Consider the following 21,100-nt stretch of genomic DNA (forward strand, 5'->3'; position numbering starts at 1 on the left):
TTTTCATAGTAGTTAATCTGATCTATTGATTATATCAAGGAAGGAAAAGGTGGAAATCTTTATAGCCTTCTCATAGTGCCATATAATGCTGGACACACCATCCATACTTTCTCTGGAGATATAATATGCTTCTGAAGAATATTGTGTAAGTTACACATGTTTGCATGAGGAAAGATGTTTTAAGACTTGGAAAGGCAGGTAAAAATAGTGATAGAAGATTTAAAAATTGTCACAGAAACTTAAATTTAGTTTTACATAAATTGAGTAATATTTAATTTTAATTAGACTGTCAAATTGTATTTTTTGTTTTTAGTTTTTTGCAAGGCAAATGGGGGTTAAGTGGCTTGCCCAAGGCCACACAGCTAGGTAATTATTAAGTGTCTGAGACTAGATTTGAACCCAGGTACTCCTGACTCCAGGGCCCTTGCTTTATCCACTGCGCCACCTAGCTGCCCCGAAATTGTATCACTTTTTTAGGAAATGAAGGCATACTGCAAATTGTTAAGGAAAAGACCCTGCATTAACAGACTTAAAATACTGATATTTTATTATTTTTGCAGATTGTCCTGGATAACATAATGCCAGCTGAGCGTAAAAAGTCAGCAAGTATGGAAGAAAAAGAATCTTTACTAAATAACAAAGAAAAGGAATGCAGTGAAAGGCGACCAGTAAATAGCAGGGAAAAAACAAAAGATGACGTCAAACTTAGCACCAAGAGAGAGGTAGTTAAAGTGCCTGAGGATAAGAAGAAAAAATTGGAGGAAGATAAACGGAAAAAAGAGGACAAGGAGCGGAAGAAAAAAGAGGAAGAGAAGGTGAAAGCTGAGGAAGAATTAAAGAGACGAGAAGAGGAAGAAAAGAAGAAACTCGAAGAGGAAGAGAAAAAGAAACAAGAAGAGCGAGAGAAACGTCAGCAAGAAGAAGCAGCTGCTCAACTGAAGTAAGTAGTATCTTAATTTATTTCTGTTTAGAATCAGATTCAGAGCACCAATCGACCTTAGAGGTCAATGACCTGTAGAAATATAATACTTATATTTCCCTATGTTTTTCTAATTTTTTATAGGGTAGTGGGGGGGGAGTGGGTAGGGGAGATAACAAGATTTTAAAAAATTCAAATGAAATTATTTTCTTAAGAGTAAGATTTGACTTTATCTTTTGAATCGGCAAATCATCAATTCTTATTCTTCTTAAATGTGAATCTATTCAATTAATATATTTCCAAAATCAAGTTGAATAAATGGAATGTTTTGTATTGGATAGTTAGGTAAGATACTGTGTTCATCCCTTTTCTAACTAAAATAAATTATCTTGTTAGAGTAGCTTTCCCAATTTCAAAATCAGTGAAGTTAATAAAGTATACATCTAGAATAATTGAATATGTTCCAGGAAGAATACACTATGTATGTCTATGTAATGTATGTATGTATGTATATATGTAATACCACAATATTCATGTGAGTCTTAGTTTCAAAATGGAATGCTAAATGGCAATTGTTAGTGGAAAGTTTGTTACCATCCAGGAGATCAAGGATGGGAAGGGGTGCAAACATATCCCTACTCTACTCAATTTGGTTGTAGTGTAGTTTGTATCAAGAGAAGCACTGTAAGATAAGATTAAAAAGTTAGGGTAGGTTGAGGTTGTGATAGTCTTTGTATGTTAGATAAAGGTAATTGAACAGGCTAGCAGTAGGTAGTTTGTGGATCTTGAATAGGGGAATGACATGATCAGTCCTCACGAATGTTATCCTAGTAATGGTATGAAGGTAGATAGGAGTGGAAAGAACTATTAGGAAGCTAGTAATGAGACCAATAGAAAAGAATTGAAGACTCTGAACTGTTCATGGCTATGAAAATAAAGAGGAGAGGTTGGTAGCAAGAGCTAGAATTGGCATTTGTTTTTGAATTTGCATTTGAATGAATCTTAAGAGGCTAGGAAGGAGGACAAGTGAAACATTTATCATGAAGTTACTGAAAAAAAGATTGAATGGTGTCAACAGGTACAGAAATCATGAAGTCAGAGGGAGAGGTTGGCTTAAGGAGGATTATTATCTTGGATTTGGACCTATTGAGTTTGAATTACAAGTGAAACTGTGCTGTAGGTACTTGGAAGGTGGTAATTGAAGCCATGGGATTACTGGGAAAACATGGAGAGGAGGTCCAAATTGGGTGAATTGGGTTAACCTCTACTTTAAATGATGTGGAGGAGATAATAGCTAGAAAGAAAAACAGGAGTTAAATGGATAGGAGGACTAAGAGAATTTGACATCTTTGAGGCTCAAGGAGAGGAGATTATCTAGTGGGAGGGGAAAGGTAGTAGTATCAGAGTCTTCCAGGTTACAAATTGTAGAGATCTTTGAATGTAGACAAGTATTAGGAAAAACTTTTGGGGAAAACTGCATACTTTTCCACTGTTCTTTTAGTTTTTCTAATTCTACCAAATAGAAACCTTCACAACCTTCCTTGAGCAGAAAATTTAGGCATTTTTTCTGAACACCTTTCTTTAAGAAGCAGGGTATTCCCTGGATTCACAGCAGCAGTAGTTGACCTAAAAATATTGAAAATTTTATAGTTCCAAAGGTTTCCTGGATTTTCTGTTTCGGTTTTCTTTACTACTTTCCAAAAACTGTCTTGGGAAGAGTATAAATGTCTTTAACTCATGTGAAAAGCAGATTTTAAAAATTATACTGCTTTTGATTAAGTCCATTTATATATACTTCCTTAACTTTTCATAGAATGGTAGGATCTTTAATTGTGGTCCTGTTTGCTTTCAGATTTTGAACATTTTAAGTCAACCAAGTTACTTCTTATTTTTATTTTTTATTTTTTTAGATTTTTTTATTTTTTAGGTTTTTGCAAGGCAAATGGGGCTAAGTGGCTTGCCCAAGGCCACACAGCTAGGTAATTACTAAGTGTCTGAGGTTGGATTTGAACCCAGGTACTTCTGACTCCAAGGCCGGTGCTCTATCCACTGTGCCACCTAGCTGCCCTTTAGCTGGTTTTTTGAAGATTTTGTGGATTTTTTTTTAACACTATTAATCCTCATTTGACAGATCTTGTACCTTGCTTTCCTGGGCCATGAGAAGGCATTGAAGTAGGACTTTGTGGAGAAAAATGGTCTTGTCTTTTATTTTTTTAATCCATTTATAGGATTATATGAAAGGAACCTTGAAGATTTTCTACTTCAACCTTTGACTTTCCTTCAGAGATATTTTATCCTATAATTGTCCCTTTTATATTTCATTTGCCTTTAGCTGTCTATTCTCCTACCTTAAGGTCATTTTGAATTTAATTTGATTCTTTACATGCCTTATCACTCAAAATTAGTGCCCTTAGCAAGTAAAATGAATATATTCTCTGTTTGATCACTAAGACAATTCTCAAAATATTCAAAATAGTGAAAGTTAACATTTATATTTTCTGGAAAGAACACCAGCAATAATGCCAAGTACCTTCATTAAATAAAATTTATGGTACCATTTTAGTTCAGTAATTTCTGCTTTAATTTCTGGACTTGAATTATGAGAACATTGTTGTTACGTGTATGATTTTTTCAGTGACAAGATATTATTTGTTTTGCTCTTATATAGAGAGAAAGAAGAGTCCCATCAGCTTCATCAGGAAGCATGGGAACGACATCAAGCAAGGAAGGAACTCCGAAGCAAAAACCAAAATGCACCAGACAACCGACCAGAGGAGAATTTCTTTAGCAGATTGGACTCAAGTTTGAAGAAAAATACAGCTTTTGTTAAGAAATTGAAAACTATTACAGAGCAACAGAGAGACTCCTTGTCCCATGATTTTAATGGCCTCAATTTAAGCAAATACATTGCAGAAGCTGTTGCTTCTATTGTGGAAGCTAAGTTAAAAATTTCTGATGTGAACTGTGCTGTGCACTTGTGCTCTCTCTTTCACCAGCGCTATGCTGACTTTGCCCCATCTCTACTTCAGGTTTGGAAAAAACATTTTGAAGCAAGAAAAGAGGAGAAAACTCCTAACATTACCAAACTAAGAACTGACTTGCGTTTTATTGCAGAATTGACCATAGTGGGGATTTTCACTGACAAAGAAGGTCTGTCCTTAATCTATGAACAGCTGAAAAACATTATTAATGCTGACCGTGAATCCCACACTCATGTATCTGTGGTGATTAGCTTTTGCCGGCATTGTGGGGATGATATTGCTGGATTGGTACCAAGGAAAGTGAAAGGTGCTGCAGAGAAGTTTAACTTGAGTTTTCCTCCTAGTGAAATAATCAGCCCAGAGAAGCAACAGCCTTTCCAGAACCTGTTAAAAGAATACTTTACGTCTTTGACCAAACACCTGAAAAGGGACCACAGGGAGCTACAGAATATTGAGAGACAAAACAGGTGATTTTCAAATGTTTCTCAGGAGTTGAGAATTTATTTTGAAGCACATACTTAAATATTAAATCAGGATACCACTGAAAAAAAAACTTATGGAAAAGGGGCTGATTACAGGTGATTCTTAAAGTACCAGGAAATTTTCAGTATGTCATACTTTTTAAGAACTCATGTTTGAATACAAAACTATAAGGAGATTTTATTTGTTTTAGAGTCTGTTGGGTTTTGTGGTTTTTACTTGGTGGTTTATTTTTTTTCCATTTCTATTCAGTTTTGAATCCCTCATTTAAATTTGGAAATAGTATTTCATTCTCACTTTAACTGTTAATTATTTGTTCTTATTTTTCTTTATATGACCTTTCCCCCTTTCTTCTTTCTAATTACATTTGATACTATAGATAGATTTACCCTTATTCTTTCTATTTTAGATTATTCTTGTAGTGTCAGATATGAACACAATATGAGGAAATAAAAGTAGAATTGGAAAAGAATTGCTTATTGAGTAATGGTAGTTCCAGGTTTATGAATTTTGGACTACTAATACCTTGATGTTGATTTGAAAAATTCCTTAATTTGCTAAGCAAATTACTTGTAGGCACGATATAAAGTGTTTTAGAGCAGCCCCTCCCAAAATGTAAGGGAACGTATCCTGGAGAATTGATGAGATATAATACTTAACCTCCTGATATGTACATGAAAGTCTTCAGTTGGGTCCAAACCTCAAAGTTTTAACATTGCATTAATACCCACAGCTAAAAAATTTTTATGTGCTACTACCTGTGGACAGTGTAACTGCAGCAATTAATTTTTGGTTGGAGGGCAGAGAGGCAATAAGGGAATCAATGAATAGTAGTAGAATTTAATACAATTAAAGTGAGGTATTGTTAGAGGAAGAGGGGCCTTTCCTGTTCTCATTAGCATTGTAGTAGTAATAATTGAGGTTTTAAGTTACCCCTGTGTAGACCAGGGAGGCTACTGGACTAGCATAGGAGATATAGATGAGTGTTTTCAATGAAAAGGACTGCAAATGGGAGAGACTGTATAGAAGCCAAAGTTATGAACTCTGTCTCTATTTGCTGGAGGAAATTCAGAAATAACGTTTCAGTCAATTAATAGATGACCAAAGTTCAGATTCTACTTCTGTCTGATATCTGTGTGATTTCAGGCAAATCTCTTAACCTCTTAAGACCTCAGTTTTCTCATATCTAAAAAGAAGATATTTGATTAAATCATCCTTCATAAGTTCTTGCTGTAATCTATGATCCTTTCAGCTACTGCTTTTGAATGTTGAAGGCTTTTGTAAATTTTGAAAGGGAAAGCTCAAAATGCATGTTCGGATATTGTAGTTTTAATTTGGATGGCTTAATTGTCACATTTCGGGTTTTTTATTTTAAAAAATTTTTATTGATATCTTTTGTTTTTGCATCATCTACATTTGCCATTCTGTCTCCTTCACTCCCTTTCCAGAGAGTTATCCCTTAGAGCAAGAAATAAGAAAGAGGGAAACAACAGTTTAACCAAACTAACAGACTTTCTAAAAAGTATAACATTACGTTCAGAGTTCCGTAGCTGTAGACCTTAGCTTTGCCAGGAAGAAGAGTATAGTATCTTCTCTTCTCTGGGGTCAAGCTTGATATTATAGTTTTACAATATTGAGTTTTGATTGTTATTCTTAACATTTACATTGTTCTACTCATTTATATTATTTTTTCGGATTCTGCTTATATCACTTTGCATGAGTTCATAGGAATCTTCCCTTGCTTCCCTGTATTCATACTCTTGATTACTTACAGTAGAGTAATAAATGTCATTATGTTCATATATAACATCTTAACCCTTTCTTCCATTTAATAGACTTTGTTTCCAGTTCTTTACCGTAGCAAAAAGGAAAAATGATGCTATATATATTTTGGTGTATTTGATACCTTTGTTTTTATCATTTACTCTTTGAAGTAAAAATGTTTACAAATGGATTCTCTGGGGGTAGGGTCATGGACATTTTATCCACTTTATTCGCTTTCCCTAGTCCTAGTTCTACCAACAGTGCATTAATGTGCCTGTGTTTCTGCAGCCTCCAAAGCATTTACTATTCCTCTCTTTGTCAGAATTGATAATTTGTTGGTCATGATACTATTGGTGGTTTGTAGCCTACTTTCACGTAGTTGTAAAATAGTTTGTTAATGACCCTTGACCAGTTAGCTTTTGGAGAATGAATCTGTGTCTTCTATATTTCTGTCAGTTGCTTGTATGTTTTGGATATTAGATCCTTCCTTATCAGAGATAATTGCCATATTGCATTAGTTTTTATTCAGAACCTACATTTTGTATTCTTTTGAACCTATATGCGAAATTTCATATTAAAAAGTGTAAAAAGATGGGGGCCACTTAATTGATTTTGAATAATAAATAAATTCAGTTTAAGACGCTTATCAAGTGCCTTCTATATGTTGTGAACTGTGGTTGGTGCTGATACGAAAATGTCTCAACATTTATATAGTACTTTAAGATCTTCACATATTTGATCTCATTTGATCCTCATAAAAATCCTATGAGATAGATTATTACTATTATTATTATTATTATCCCCATTTTACACAGGACATGCTCAGAGAGATTTAGTGATTTGCCCAGGGTCACACAACTAGAGAGCATTTGAGAAAGATTTGAACCAAGTCTTAACATTGTATACCGAGCTAGATGACTTAGATGACTCAAGTGCTAAGAATGCAATTAAATAATACTTATTATAACTGTGTAGAGAGGCACATGAAAGACCCTGTATCCTTTGAGAACTGATATTTTTAGAAAAGGTTCTCATTGGGTTCTGAGTGCTAATAGAATGTTTCCAATATACCCTGCTGCCCTATAGACCATTACTGAAGCTAGTTTATATTTTCTAGGAGTTTAAATTGTAAAGTTGTGTGTATATACATATACACACACACACATACATATATGTATATATAAGTTGTATTGACCAATTTATATATTGAACAGGCAAGTGTTGCTTACTCTGTTCTTATTGAATGTGCATTTACATTTTTAACTGTCCTTTCTATTGGCATATGATAATAATTTAGAGCTAGAGAATTGCTATAGGTGGTAATAATACAACATAGGATAAAAGGGATCTCAGTCATCCTCATCATTCCTACCCATTTTGGAAGTACTTAGTAAAGATTTCCTGACAAATGATAATTTGCTTACATGACTCCAGTGATAAAGAGCTTACTATTTATAGCACAACACCCAGTCCATCATTGAACACCTAAATGGATACCTATTTTCTGATACATCCAGAATGAAATTCATTTTTTGTCAGAGTTATAATGCTTTAGGTTTTTGAAGACAGCTCTTATGCCCTCTTGGGTCTTCTCTTCCATGCCAAACGTTTCCTGTTCTTCTTAGGACATCGTTTCCAGTCACCTTACTATGCTAGTTGTTCCCACCCCCACCCCCCACTTCTCCCCTTCACAGTGCCATTCATTAGAACATTTTTGGAGTTCAACACAGTACTCCAGGTATCTGCTGATGAGTGCAGACTGCTATTATACTCTGCATCTCTTTGTTCTGGATTTTGGATAATCCTGATTAATGTATATACTTACATGAATTGAAGCTGCAATACATTATTATTATTATTACGTCATTAAAGAATCAAAAATAAAGGCTTTTTTTTTAACATGATCAATCCAGGTTTCATATTCTCTGAATTTGGTGTGTAATTGACTTTTTTTTTTGTAATTAAATGTAGATTGCTACATAAATTCTTGCTAAATTTAATATTGTTTTAATTCAGTACACTGTTGTGTAGAGTCAACTTTGAATCTTTGGTTCTTCCTACTGTATTATACTCATCTTTCTAGTTCTTTGTCACTTTAGATTTTGTAATTATGCTTTTTTGTGATTGTGTCTAAGGCATTGATAAAAGTAGTAAACTGGATAGGTCCTAAAAGAAAGCCTTGTGGTTCTTCACCAGAGACAATTTTATGTTGACCTTAATGTTCTTTATCTGTTGAACCATGTATAAATCCAACTAATGAAAATCTCATCCAGTCCATGTTTTATCTTGTTTGTAATACTTTGGGACAAATCACTTGACTCTAATTGCCTAACCAAAAAAAAAAAAGTTATTGAGAAATGAATCTTTGAAATAATTTCTGCTCTAATCCATCAAGATTTAAAGTACACAATTTTAATACATTTCTATGATACTTTTTCATTTTGTTCAGACAAAAGCAATATCACCATCCTTTATTTTTTCCTGTATTTCTATAGCCAAATTAGTTTTAAAATGGAGACAAAAAGGTATCACAGTATTTCTTAAACAAATTTCTGGGGGAAAAAAGGTTAAAGCATGTGTTCTAATTGGTCTGACTGCACAAAGTCACAACCAAAATGAATTTTCTGTCTTCTTGCCAGAGTGATCTTTTTATAAAAATTTGACTAATCAAAGACCAAAGTAATATAGTCCTGACATAGTCTATCTACCATTTCATATTTTTAGTTTCATTAAGAACTAAAGTTCTTAAATTCTCTAATCACCCTCTTCTTTTTTGCTTTATGCTTAAAGTTGGTTTTCTCTGGTGCCTTTCACAAATCTGTTCTGATCTTTCTGTTATCTCCACTAAAAACTACTGTGATACTTTATACTGTAAAAATATTAACTCTGAGTTAAGGGGTATACCAACATCCTATAGCTCCAGCAGTTTCTGTTCGATTGGAAAATCTTCTGATATTGGCTTGGTGTAGTGTTTGACTCCATATGTATTTTCTGGGACTCATTCTAAGTATAGAGACTTAGCATAAGACTAGCCAGGGGTGATCGATCACTTTTGCAGTCACACAAACTTTAAAGGGTGTCTTCCAAATTTTTTTAATATGTTAATCTGATGAAGATGAAGGTCTTCAATGAAGAATATCAATGCTATTACTTAGCATTTTGAAAAGTTCCATAAAAGATTTGCTACAGATCTATTAAATATGAAATCTTATTAGGCAAGAGTAGAACAAATAAAATAATAAAATAAGCCTGTTATCTTTGTTATATATGAGTTATCTTTGTAATATATATATTTGAGAAATAGGAGCTATATTGTTTATTTTAGCCAGGAGCACAGTGAGAATCCCTCTACCACATGTAAGTTACCATGCAGTTCTTAAGATCTTTTAATTGCCTTTCTTTTTTTCCACAACTTTTTAAAATATTGTTATTGCTTATTTTTTCTAAGTCTTTAAAATATAAGATCCCACCCTTTCCCTGTTGATTGAAAAAATATTTATTAAATGTTTATTGTATGCAAAACTGTGTTATGTGCTAAGGATACAGTTAGAAAAGTCAGACTATTTAGAGAAACTTGGTTCATATTCTGGATCTCCTTTTTAATATCTGTATGACTTTGGGCAGGTTGGTCAATCTTTTAGAAAAGAAGCTTCTTCCAGGGCTGCATGTTGTGGGTATTGGTGGTGAGGAGAATAGATAGTCTCTTCTTCATAAGGATTGCTCCTGTGATAGTGACCTGGGGAATGAGACTACTATTTTTAGTGTTTTTGAGATATCTATCTTGCCTTGACTCCTTGAGGCTGTAAGGAATTGGTGGTTTAGACAGTGGTTTGGCTTACTTTGCCACATGCTGTCTCCGTCTTGTCCAGGGTCACACAACTATATTGATTTATTTTTAAGCTATGGAGATGCTGTAATTTTTTTTTTTTTTGTAAGGCAATGGGGTTAAGTGGCTTGCCCAAGGCCACACAGATAGTTAATTATTATGTGTCTGAGGCTGGATTTGAACTCAGGTACTCCTGACTCCACTGCGCCACCTAGCCGCCCCTGAGAAGCTGTAATCTTGAAAGTTGTACCGGTGAAGGTCAGACTTTGTCGGGTCTTGTAACTCCAGAAAGTCTTCATATATATGTTTGCTGATAGTTGTTAGAGGAGACCCAAGCTTGCTGAATTTGGAGAGGCTAGTTACCAGAATCTATAAAGTGATACTATAAAATGATAAACTCATTAATACTTGGTTATGGTGTATAATGATTGTGATCTGTGCAGAGATTACACTGATGAATTCAATCATAGTTTCTTAGAATTTGATGTGAGGTAGAAGAGGAAATCAAATAGTGAACATACTGTATCGTAAGGGTGCTGTGTGTGTGTGTGCGCGCACATTTCACAATAGTTAACTTTTTTTATTATATTGTCAAAAGAAATGGCATCAACATGATTTTGCTTTGTATGTTTTATATAGTCCTGAAATGATTGTAATTAAAGTGAAAATTTATTTTATTTTTAGATTGAAATTGACTTCCATTGTACATTTTGCCTTGTCATCCTCTAAAATTTTATTATATTTATATTATATTATATTTATACTTTAAGGGGCTTTATTTTATAGGTCAGGAAAAATGAGGTCCAAAGAGAATAAGTGACTTGTCTAAAGTCTCACATGTGCTCTTTACTTAATGTTATGCTGCCTTTGAAAGAGCATACCTGCTGCCTATTACAATTAATTCATCTATTTTTCTCATGTACCAACACATTCAAATGGGCATTGAGATTTACATCTGCATTTTAAAAGCAAATACTTAGTAAAGTAAGATGCATTTTAATGTAATTGAGATCATAGCAATTCAATGGGCCTGGAATATTCAAGGTTTAATTAATTATTTCATCCCTGAAAAATCTAGGTAGAATCAGACCTATTAATTAAATTCTCCCTTCACCAGAATGTTAATAAGTACTTAGTAGTAGGCACTAAGAAAATATTTTTAAATAAATGAAAAAGCTTTCTTGACATTTTTTCCACATTCTTGCTTCTCTAGTTCTCTATTATGGCCTACTTTATCAAACGTTCATTTGTAAAGTATTAAAAAGCATTTAAAAAATAAACTCAACACTTAGTTAAAGGATTGTGCACATTAGCTTTTAACTGGTCTTTGGGGAGTTGGGTGCTTTAAAGTTGCTGCTTTTGAAGTTTGGTTTGCTTGTTGGTTTTAATTAAAAGGTTAGCTGGGATCTGGGATAATATATGTGATATACCTAAATATAAAGAAAACTTGTTTTAATCTATTAAGTGCAAAAGGCTGAGTAAATATTCAAATATTCAAAGCAAGAAGTCACTCTAACATTAAAAGAACTTCATTTTTATCTACTAAAGTGTTAATATTATTTTTGATAAATCTGGAGTCATCTTTTTTCTGCTCTTGCCTGAGTCAGCAAATAAGTATGTCCTCTCTAACTGGATTGTGCCTGTTTTATTCCTTCATAAAACAAGAATGTGAGAATTTGTTGAAATAAAAATTGCAGGTTGTTATAATTTGACACACAAGTTCCTTTTTTTTGAACACTGCTTTTTAAATCACTGACTTTCATTAATTCTGTCCTTTGCAACAAAGAGTTAAGCAAAGTGAATTGAGCAATTTGTCTGATAGAGCATGCAATATTCTGCACCTCTAGTCCTTTCCATTGAAAGAAGAGAAATGTGTTTTAACATCTATTTCTAAGACCAAAATTAATTATTGCTTTAATTGGAGTTCTGTTTTCAAGTATTATTTCTGACATGATGTAATCTTTATATAAATTATTAATTTGTTTCTGTTCTGGGACAGTTTCCTGTGGTGAAATAGAATTCCATTACATTTATATATGCTAGTTTTTTTTGGCTATTCACCTTCATAGTGTTCCATCCAAAATTCTAATGGACATTTAAAATATCTTGGGATTTTTCTAAGCATCCTATAGGATCAGTATATCAGTACATTAAGAATGAACTATATAATTTAATGAACTAAGTTTCTGGGATTAGTGAGGAAAATTTTTTTTTCAAATTAGTAGGTAGAGATTTTTAAACGTTTTTTTTTAATATCACCTTTATTTCCCGAAATAGCTCTACTTCTTCCCCCTTCCGAGGAGCCATCTCTGATAACAAAGAGGTTTTCAAAAAAAAAAAATGGAAAAAAAATCTCAGTTCAACAAAATTAAACAGCACTTGTAAAAAAGCTTATGTTCTGTGCATTCATTAGTCTCCAACCTCTACTAAAAAGTAGGGGGTGATGCCTTCTCATATTGCTTCTCTGGGGCCACACTTGGTCATTGTAATCAACCAGTTTTGATTGCTTTGGTTTTTTTTATATATTTACATTGTTTGTAATTGTGTATTTTTTCCCTGGTTTCTTTGTTTGACTTTGAAGTTGCTCTTGTGAGTTTTCTTAGACTTATATGTATTTATTATATTTATCATTTCTTATAGTGCTTTAATATTATATTATCTTCATGTACCAAAACACTTGGTCATTTTCAATAAATTTAGGTCTCCCCTCATTTTTTTACTACTTGAAAATAATATAAATATTTTTGGTATGTGTGGTACCTTTGTTTTTATCATTAGTTGCTTTGGGATATAGACTTAGTGGTAGATCTTCTATGAGTTTAAGGATTAACTTACAGGTAAAAGATTAATTTTCTTACATGTTTTATTATACACTCTTCTAAAATAAATATTTTGTGTTAACATCTCATGACCCTTATTTAAATATTCAGAAAGGGTAACATTTTAACAACATAGTGAATATGAGTAGTTGAATAACCAGATCAATCGTACTATGAATCTCTTTTAACTGTTAAGATCTTCATAATAATTCATAATTAAGTTTAATAGCTTAAGTTTGAAAAACAAAAGTAAACTAAATAAATGATTTTATTGAGACCATTTTGAAAACTCCAATAGTAAGAATCAATAAACAAATTAAAAAGCAAAATGTTAAGTTGTGAAACATAATCTACTTTTTTTTACTTGATTAGATTTCCTTTTTGATCACAGACAACACAAAGCACCCTCATATATGTGGAATTAGATTTAGCCATAGGCAACTCATAACTACTCATATTCAAATGGAAGGCATAATTTTAATTGGCCTTTGTATTATATAACTTTTTAAAATGATTTTCTTTTGTATTGCTTATTAAAATTTGTATTTCTTGAACTCACAAATTAATGGTCAGGATATATCCTCAGGATTGTGCTGGATAGTAGCTGGGGAAGCTAGAAATTTAAATACTCAAAATTGATCTGAATAGTTTGCTTATACAAATTGCAAAGTTTCTGAATATTTCTTGATTGTTTAGAGTTGTGTCCTAACTCATCAACTTTGTGTTCATTTTGGGTATGAACCTTTCTGAATTAAGCTAGTCATGGTCCCGAAGGGCTGCTCATCTGTCATTTAGCCCTTATGTGAAATCTTTCCACCATACATTTATACATATCTGGGTGTGTGTGTGTGTGTGTATTTATATACGTGTGTATATATATTCATATATATAGTATAGATATATAATGATCTGTACATATAGCATATCATATATATTATAGTGCATGATAATAATAGCTTCAATTTATATAGCGCCTATTAATGCACTCCTTGTGCTATGTTCCTCATAACCCTGAGAGGTAGGTACTATCCTTAAACTTATTTTACAATTGGGGAAACTGAGGTTAAGAGAGATTAAATTACTTGCTCAATATTACATAGCTAGTAGTGTCTGAGGCTGTATTGAATTGCCTAGCTGTTAGAAGTTGTGCTTACTGATACTTTTTGAGAATTTAAGGTTGTTTTTAATACCACAATAAGGCTTGGGAATAGAACTTTAGAGAAGGATGAGAAGCCATATGATAATTAAAAAATAGATTTGTATTGATACCTTGATTTTATACTGTCTACATTTCCCCTTGTATCCCTTTCCGAGAACTATCCCATAGAGCAATTTTTTTTTAAAGAAAAACTGAAAGTGAAGAAACAGCAAGATAATTAATACAACTAAGCAATCTGAAAATATAGGAAATGTTCCATACTTTTGGAATACCTCTTAGCTCTGCAGTGTAGCAGGGATGGGGAAATTGTCTTCCCATAGCTCTCTGGGACTATGCTAAGTTTTTATTTTGGAAATTTTATTTTACTTTTTTTTTGTTTTTTTAGGTTTTTGCAAGGCAAATGGGGTTAAGTGGCTTGGCCAAGGCCACAGAGCTAGGTAATTATTAAGTGTCTGAGGTCGGATTTGAACTCAGGTACTCCAGGGCTCTATCCACTGCGCCACCTAGCCACCCCCCCTTTTTTTTTTACAAAGATCTATTTTCTTTCTTGTTTTACCTCTTTCCCCTTTTTTAACCCAGAAAACTGTAACAAATAAGTAGTCAAACAAAATAAATTCCTGCATTGCATTGGCCATATTTTTTTTTAATTTCAAAATCTATACTCTGAGACTGTCACCTCTTAGGAGAAAGAAAGGAAGAAAACAATCATATGTAAATGCCTACTATGGTGTAGGTACTTTGCCAAGCACTGTTGTTTGATTGGTTGGCTGATGTTGTCCTTCTGGAAGACCATGACATCAGAGGAGGTGATGCCATGATAAGTATATGAATTGGATTGTAGTGAGTGCTATACAAATATTTTCTCTTATTATCTCATTTTGATTACATGAGATAAGTGCTATTGATGTCTCCTTTTTATGGTTGAGAAAATTTGAAGTAGGCAGAATCAATTGTGACTTGCCTAGAGTTAAACATCTAGGGTGCATCCTAGGCCAAATTTGAATTCAAGTCTTTCTAACACCAAACAATCATTCAGTCACCATTTATTAAGTGCCTGGCACTCTCCATGCACCACCTAGAGGCTTCTCCTAGGTGATAGGCAGCATGTTTCTTCATTGATCCTTTGAAATTGTGCAGTGATCAGAATTCTTTTTTTTTTTTGTCTCCAAGGCAGTGGGGTTAAGTGGCTTGGCCAAGGCCACACAGCTAGGTAATTATTAAGTGTCTGAGGCCGGATTTGAACTCAGGTGCTCCTGACTCCAGGGCTGGTGCTGTCCACTGTGCCACCTAGCTGCCCCAGAATTTTTTTTTTGAAAGATTTTATTTATTTTGAGTTTTACAATTTTTCCCCTAATCTTGCTTCTCTCCCCCCCACCCCCCACAGAAGGCAGTCTGTTAGTCTCTACATTGTTTCCATGGTATACATTGTACTGAGTTGAATGTGATGAGAGAGAAATCATATCCTTAAGGAAAAAAAATAAGTATAAGAGTTAGTAAAATTACATAATAAGATATTGTTATTTTTTTAAATTAAAGGTAATAGTGTTTGGTTTTTGTTCAAGCTCCGCAATTCTTTCTCTGGATACAGATGGTATTCTCCATTGCAGATATCCAAAATTGTGCCTGATTGTTACACTCATGAAATGTGTTACACTCATGAAATGAGCAAGTCCATTAAGGTTGATCCTCACCCCCATGTTGCTATTAGTGTGTTAAGATGTTTTTCTGGTTGTTCTGCTCATCTCGCTCAGCATCAGTTCATGCAATTCCTTCCATGCTTCCCTGAATTTCCATTCCTCCTGGTTTCTAATAGAACAATAGTGTTCCATGACATACATATACCACAGTTTGTTAAGCCATTCCCCAACTGAAGGACATTCACTTAATTTCCAATTCTTTGCCACCGTAAACAGGGCTGCCATGAATATTTTTGTACAAGTGATGTTATTATCTTTTTTTTTTTTTTAAATCTCTTTAGGGTATAGACCCAGTAATAGTATTGCTGATCCAAGGGTATGCACATTTTTGTTGCCCTTTGGGCATAATTCCAAATTGTTCTCCTGAAAGTTTGGATGAGTTCACAGATCCACCAACAATGTATTAGTGTCCCAGATTTCCCATAAGTGATCAGAATTCTTAAACTTGTCAGAGTGGTTTTTATGTTATTTTTGTATAAATTGTTTGGATCACCCCTTAATGTTATAGTGTCTGACAATATTAAGTGCTTTAAAATGCTTGTTTGCTCACTTATTTTTATATCATTTCATGTATCTTGTCAATTTTTTTTCTGAAATTATCCCTTTCATCACTTCTAATAGCACAGTAGTGTTACAATTATAAATTTGTTCACCACAATTTCCCAAATCAATGGATAGCTACATTGTTTCTAGTATTTGACTTCCGCAAAATTTGCTGCTAGAGAAACTAGGTGATGAAGTGATTAGATCACTAGACTTGGAATCGGGAAGACCTGATTTCTGATTTGGATTCAGTCTCCCACTAACTTGATACTTAGACCTTGGGCAAGTCGCTTAATGTCAAATTTTTCTTAACTGTAAAATGGGAACAATAGTACACCTACTTCCCAGTGTTGTTGTGAGCATTAGATCAGATAATATTATTATTGCGCTTAGCACATTGCCTTCTAACAATCCTTGTGCTCTTCCTTAACCTCCTTCCCACTTTTTTCCTTCCTTCTTTCCTCTTTCCTTCCTTCCTCTTCCTTTCATTTTCTTCATTTCTTTCCTTCCATTCCTTCCTTCCTTCCACGTGATTACTTTGTTTTTAGTCAGTGACCTCCTTGGAGTTTATCTTTTATAGTGGAAATTTTAGTTACTTTATTTCATAATTTCTAGATATTTTTCAAAATGGCTGTCCAAAAATCACAGTTTCATTACCCATGCACCCACAATATGCCTATCCGCTCACAATCTCTCCAACAATGATTATTTTCATCCTTTATCATCTCTTCTGATTTTTCAGGGCATGAGCTAAACTCTGATGGTGGTTTTGATTTGTATTTCTTTTAGTGCTATGCAAAATTTATGGGGTTGTTAATAGTTTGAAATTCTTTCGAATTTGTTCTTATTGTTTAATCAAGATTTATCTATTTAGAAATGACTTTTGCAAGCCATTCATTATTAAAAATCATCTGATTAATTTGCATGTGGTTTTAATTTAGAGTTCATTACAATATAATTAAGATGTAGAATATTTTAAGGACACTGATTTAAATTGCTTTAGGTTTCTTCTAGAAGCTTTCATTTCTGAAGTGAATTTTCTGATAAAACTATTAAGTTCTTTTGGTAATGAGTTTTTTCTTGTGACTTGTTTATTGGAGTAGTACTTAGATTAAATAATCCTTTATGGTTATTAAAATGCTTACTTCAAGCAGAACCAGGAAAACATTTTACAAAGTAACAACAATATTGTGTGATAATCAACTCTGATAGACATAGTTCTTCTCAGCAATACAGTGATTAAATATAATTCCAAAAGAACAGAAAAAAGAAATATGCAGTCTGAATGCAGATTGAAGCATATTTTTTCAATTTTTTTTCCTTTCTCTTGGTTTTTCCCTTTTGTTCTAAATCTTATACTACTTGATTCAAGTGAAAATGTTTAACATGATTTTACATGTGTAACCTATGTCAGATTTCTTGCTGTTTTAGGAAGGGGGGGAGGGACAAAGAAAAATTTGGAACTCAAAATCTTGTATAAGGAATGTTGAAAACTATCTTTACATGTAATTGGAAAAAATAAAATACTACCATTGGAAAAAAGAATTGCTTACTTCAGTATTATTCTTTAAGGAAATCACATCATGAATATAAATTTATTTATTTGCATTTGAATATGAAGCTTAATTTCAGATTGAATCTTAAACTATTGTTACCAGTGTTTGTAATACCTTATTTTATGCCTACATTTTAAATTGTTGCAAAATTAATATATATGCAAATTTTAGTTTTATGTAAATTGTTGACCAAACATTTTATCATATTTATTTCATTCTTTATTCTAGACGCATTCTGCATTCTAAAGGGGAGCTGAGTGAAGATCGACATAAGCAGTATGAGGAATTTGCTATGTCTTATCAGAAATTACTGGCAAACTCTCAGTCTTTAGCAGACCTTTTGGATGAAAATATGCCAGATCTTCCTCAGGACAAACCAACACCAGAGGGTAAGCTATCATAATAGAACTTGAAACTTAAAATTATTTATTACTAAACTTAATTTAGTATTAATATTTGTTGACCAAGTTTTTAATCTAATTACCCTTTGTTTTCTCCTTTTCAGGGTTTTTTATTAAATGAATAGTTTAAAAACCCGATACAGTTGAGAACTGATAGAATGGTATAGTGGAAAGTAAATTGCTTAGGATTCAGGGATCTGATCTGATTCTGTGTTTTGTAACCATGAATCTCTTCATGGCTCCTCTTCTTGAAAAATAAAGAACTTGAACTATCAGAATCTTTCTGTCTCTGAAATCCTATAGTTATAAGTAAGAGTAATTAAGTTTATTCCATGCATTTTCAGAAAATCTAGAAATATAGACATTGGAAATTTTAAATAAAAAGGTTAAAGTAATGCATTTTTGTGACTTTTTTTAAGACAGTTGTGAAAAATGAATTTAGTCATTCCTTAGATACTTGAGTATTCATGGTGATTTCCTTAACACTCCTTGTTTAGATTAATAATAAAGTTCACAAATTGCTACCATGAAAGCTCTCATTAAAATGTTTTATTCTACAACTAGGTTTAATATATAATTCAGCATTAAATATTTTAGTGCTTCTGGTCATTTTTTAATTGTTGATTTTTCACTTGATATAAAGAAGCTTCATAACAATTTTTCAAACTCAACATTATCCAAAACTTCATTTGGAACAACCAAGTTCTTTTTTAAACTGGGTCTTATTTCAGACTTTAATATTGTCAGTGGTACGGTAATTTTTATTGTCTTTGATAATTTGGATGGTACTAGTGGAGAAAGACATAAATAGGAGAAATGTTATAAGGTTGAAGTGACAAGAGTTGGTAACTGATATATGAAATTTGAATGAAAGAGATAAATCAAAATTTACAGATTTTAAATGTGAGAATTGTAGTACTGCTGAGAGAATAGCAGTCACAAATATACTATAATGATGACCTTATTATTTAATAATAAAATTTACTGAATTCATACAAAAGATGACACGGGAAAATGTATTGTAAGTTCCAGTGGGTATAATAAGATATTAAAAAAACTAAGTAGAAAAGAAAATTGAAACTGAATTCTAGCAGGGCTATTAAAAGAAAGAAAATACAAATTCAAACATCAAGGAGGTTTAAAAATTACTTATTTTACACCAGATATTTACATTTAAAATTTTGTAAATAGAAATATTTTCCATTGTTTATATATAAATTATTGATAAACCAGATCTATTCACATATTGCTAAATGACATTGTTAATAAGCAGTTATTACAAAATTTAATTTTTTTGCTCAATATACAGTTGGACTTTTGAATGATAAAGAATTGTCATTGTTATTTTATTTTATCATTCAGTGTTTCTTCTGCATCAGATTTAGTAGTAGCACTTTCTAGTCTCAATTTTTGCATATAAAGGCCCCAAATCTAGAAATAAAGTAGAAAACTTCAGGGCTGTCCATGGTGAAAATTCTAAATCATACAAGATAAATATGATTGGTTTACTGTACAGAAGAAGGAGCTCATTTGTTTTCAGTGATAGCACGGAGAAATTTGGGGAAAGAATAAAAGATAAAAAAAGGGGAGAGCAGACAAAGGAAGAGAGAAGTAGTAAAAATGTTATTACAACAATGACAGATGAGGTGAGAGTAGCTAGGAAGCTTAAGACTTGTGAGAAGAGAAGAAAAAAGTAAGAAAAGAAAAAATAGTAATGGTGTAACAGTTTAAGTATATTTAGTAATATAAACTAATTCTTTATCACTTCATAGTACCTGAAAAACTTTCTGACATCATACATCTTTCTCTAGAGTAGTGCTGTGTAGTCTGTTGCTACTTGCTAAAAGGTAAGCAACTCTATGTACCTTAGCCCTTCAAGACATCATTTTATGAATAGTGAAGATTATTGAACAATGAATATTTATTTATATTATGGGTAAAAAATACAGAAATTGATCTCGAGGTGATCTTTAAAGATTTAGTATATTTAATAGTCTGTTTTCTAATTCAGGAAGACAAATAGTATTTGGAAAAAAATTTACTCCAATAAACAATAAAAAGTTTTTATGTTTGGTTTTTAATTATAGGAAAATTACCCATCCCTAACAGATCATTCTCTTACCAATTCAGATAAATGAATGGTTACTATATGAAATATACTTTTGATTTTTTTAGATTAAGAAAATTTTGTTCTGAACTTAATAAAATATTAAGAAATGTGAATATTTCTCTTTACAAATAACAAGGAAAAGATACTGTTCATGAAACTGAACCTCATGGTACAGAGCTGTTTTCTTTTAAGCATGTACTAAATTTAGTACTGTAATTATAAAGTGAGGGGGAAAAAAAGAACATTTCCCAAAAATACAGCAGAACATAGAGGATTCAATATAAAATCATAAATTTCCATTTCAGACTTTTTTTACTTTCTTTTGTTAAAACTATGTAATAAATACTACTTCAAAGCTACCCAGTTTTTCTGTACTTCCTTCTAAGTTTTCTTTTGTTCTCTAAGGTGCACTTTTTATTTTTTTCTTCCTTCTCACCCCTCTTAGAGAGGAGGCTACAGTTAAACAGAAATATATGTATGTATGTGTATGTACCTAAATACATGCTTTTATACACACATGTATACATGTAAAATTATATTACATGCTTTTAATTTTCTTTATTTTCTAAAATCAACTAACTCATCATTTCTTATAGTGTAACAGAATTCCATTACTACCAGTTTGTTTAGCCATCCCCAGTTGAAAGACCATTTTAGCTAATTTTATGGATGTAAGATGCTATCACAAAGATATTGTAATTTGCATTTTTCTCATCAATAATGATTTATATAGCATTTTCATATGACTATGTATTATATATATATATATAGAGAGAGAGAGAGAGAGAGAGAGAGAGAGAGATTTGATTTTTTTTTTTTTTTTTTTTTAGTTTTTAGTTTTTGCA

At 32.4% G+C, this 21,100-nt stretch overlaps 1 protein-coding gene across 4 annotated transcripts in view; it reads left to right on the forward strand.

Moving 5' to 3' along the window:
* The window catches only part of UPF2 (UPF2 regulator of nonsense mediated mRNA decay), a 130,808-nt gene that overhangs the window by 20,909 nt on the left and 88,799 nt on the right, over nucleotides 1–21,100 (forward strand). For all 4 annotated transcript variants that reach the window (XM_074194123.1, XM_074194125.1, XM_074194124.1 and 1 more), the window contains 3 exons: nucleotides 561–940; nucleotides 3,588–4,367; nucleotides 17,973–18,133. In XM_074194123.1, coding sequence (XP_074050224.1) covers nucleotides 579–940; nucleotides 3,588–4,367; nucleotides 17,973–18,133 — 1,303 coding nt within the window. In that variant the 5' untranslated portion in view covers nucleotides 561–578. The remainder of the gene's footprint in view (nucleotides 1–560; nucleotides 941–3,587; nucleotides 4,368–17,972; nucleotides 18,134–21,100) is intronic.

Source organism: Macrotis lagotis, chromosome 7 (assembly GCF_037893015.1).
Source record: "Macrotis lagotis isolate mMagLag1 chromosome 7, bilby.v1.9.chrom.fasta, whole genome shotgun sequence".
Classification (NCBI taxonomy): Eukaryota; Metazoa; Chordata; class Mammalia; order Peramelemorphia; family Peramelidae; genus Macrotis; species Macrotis lagotis.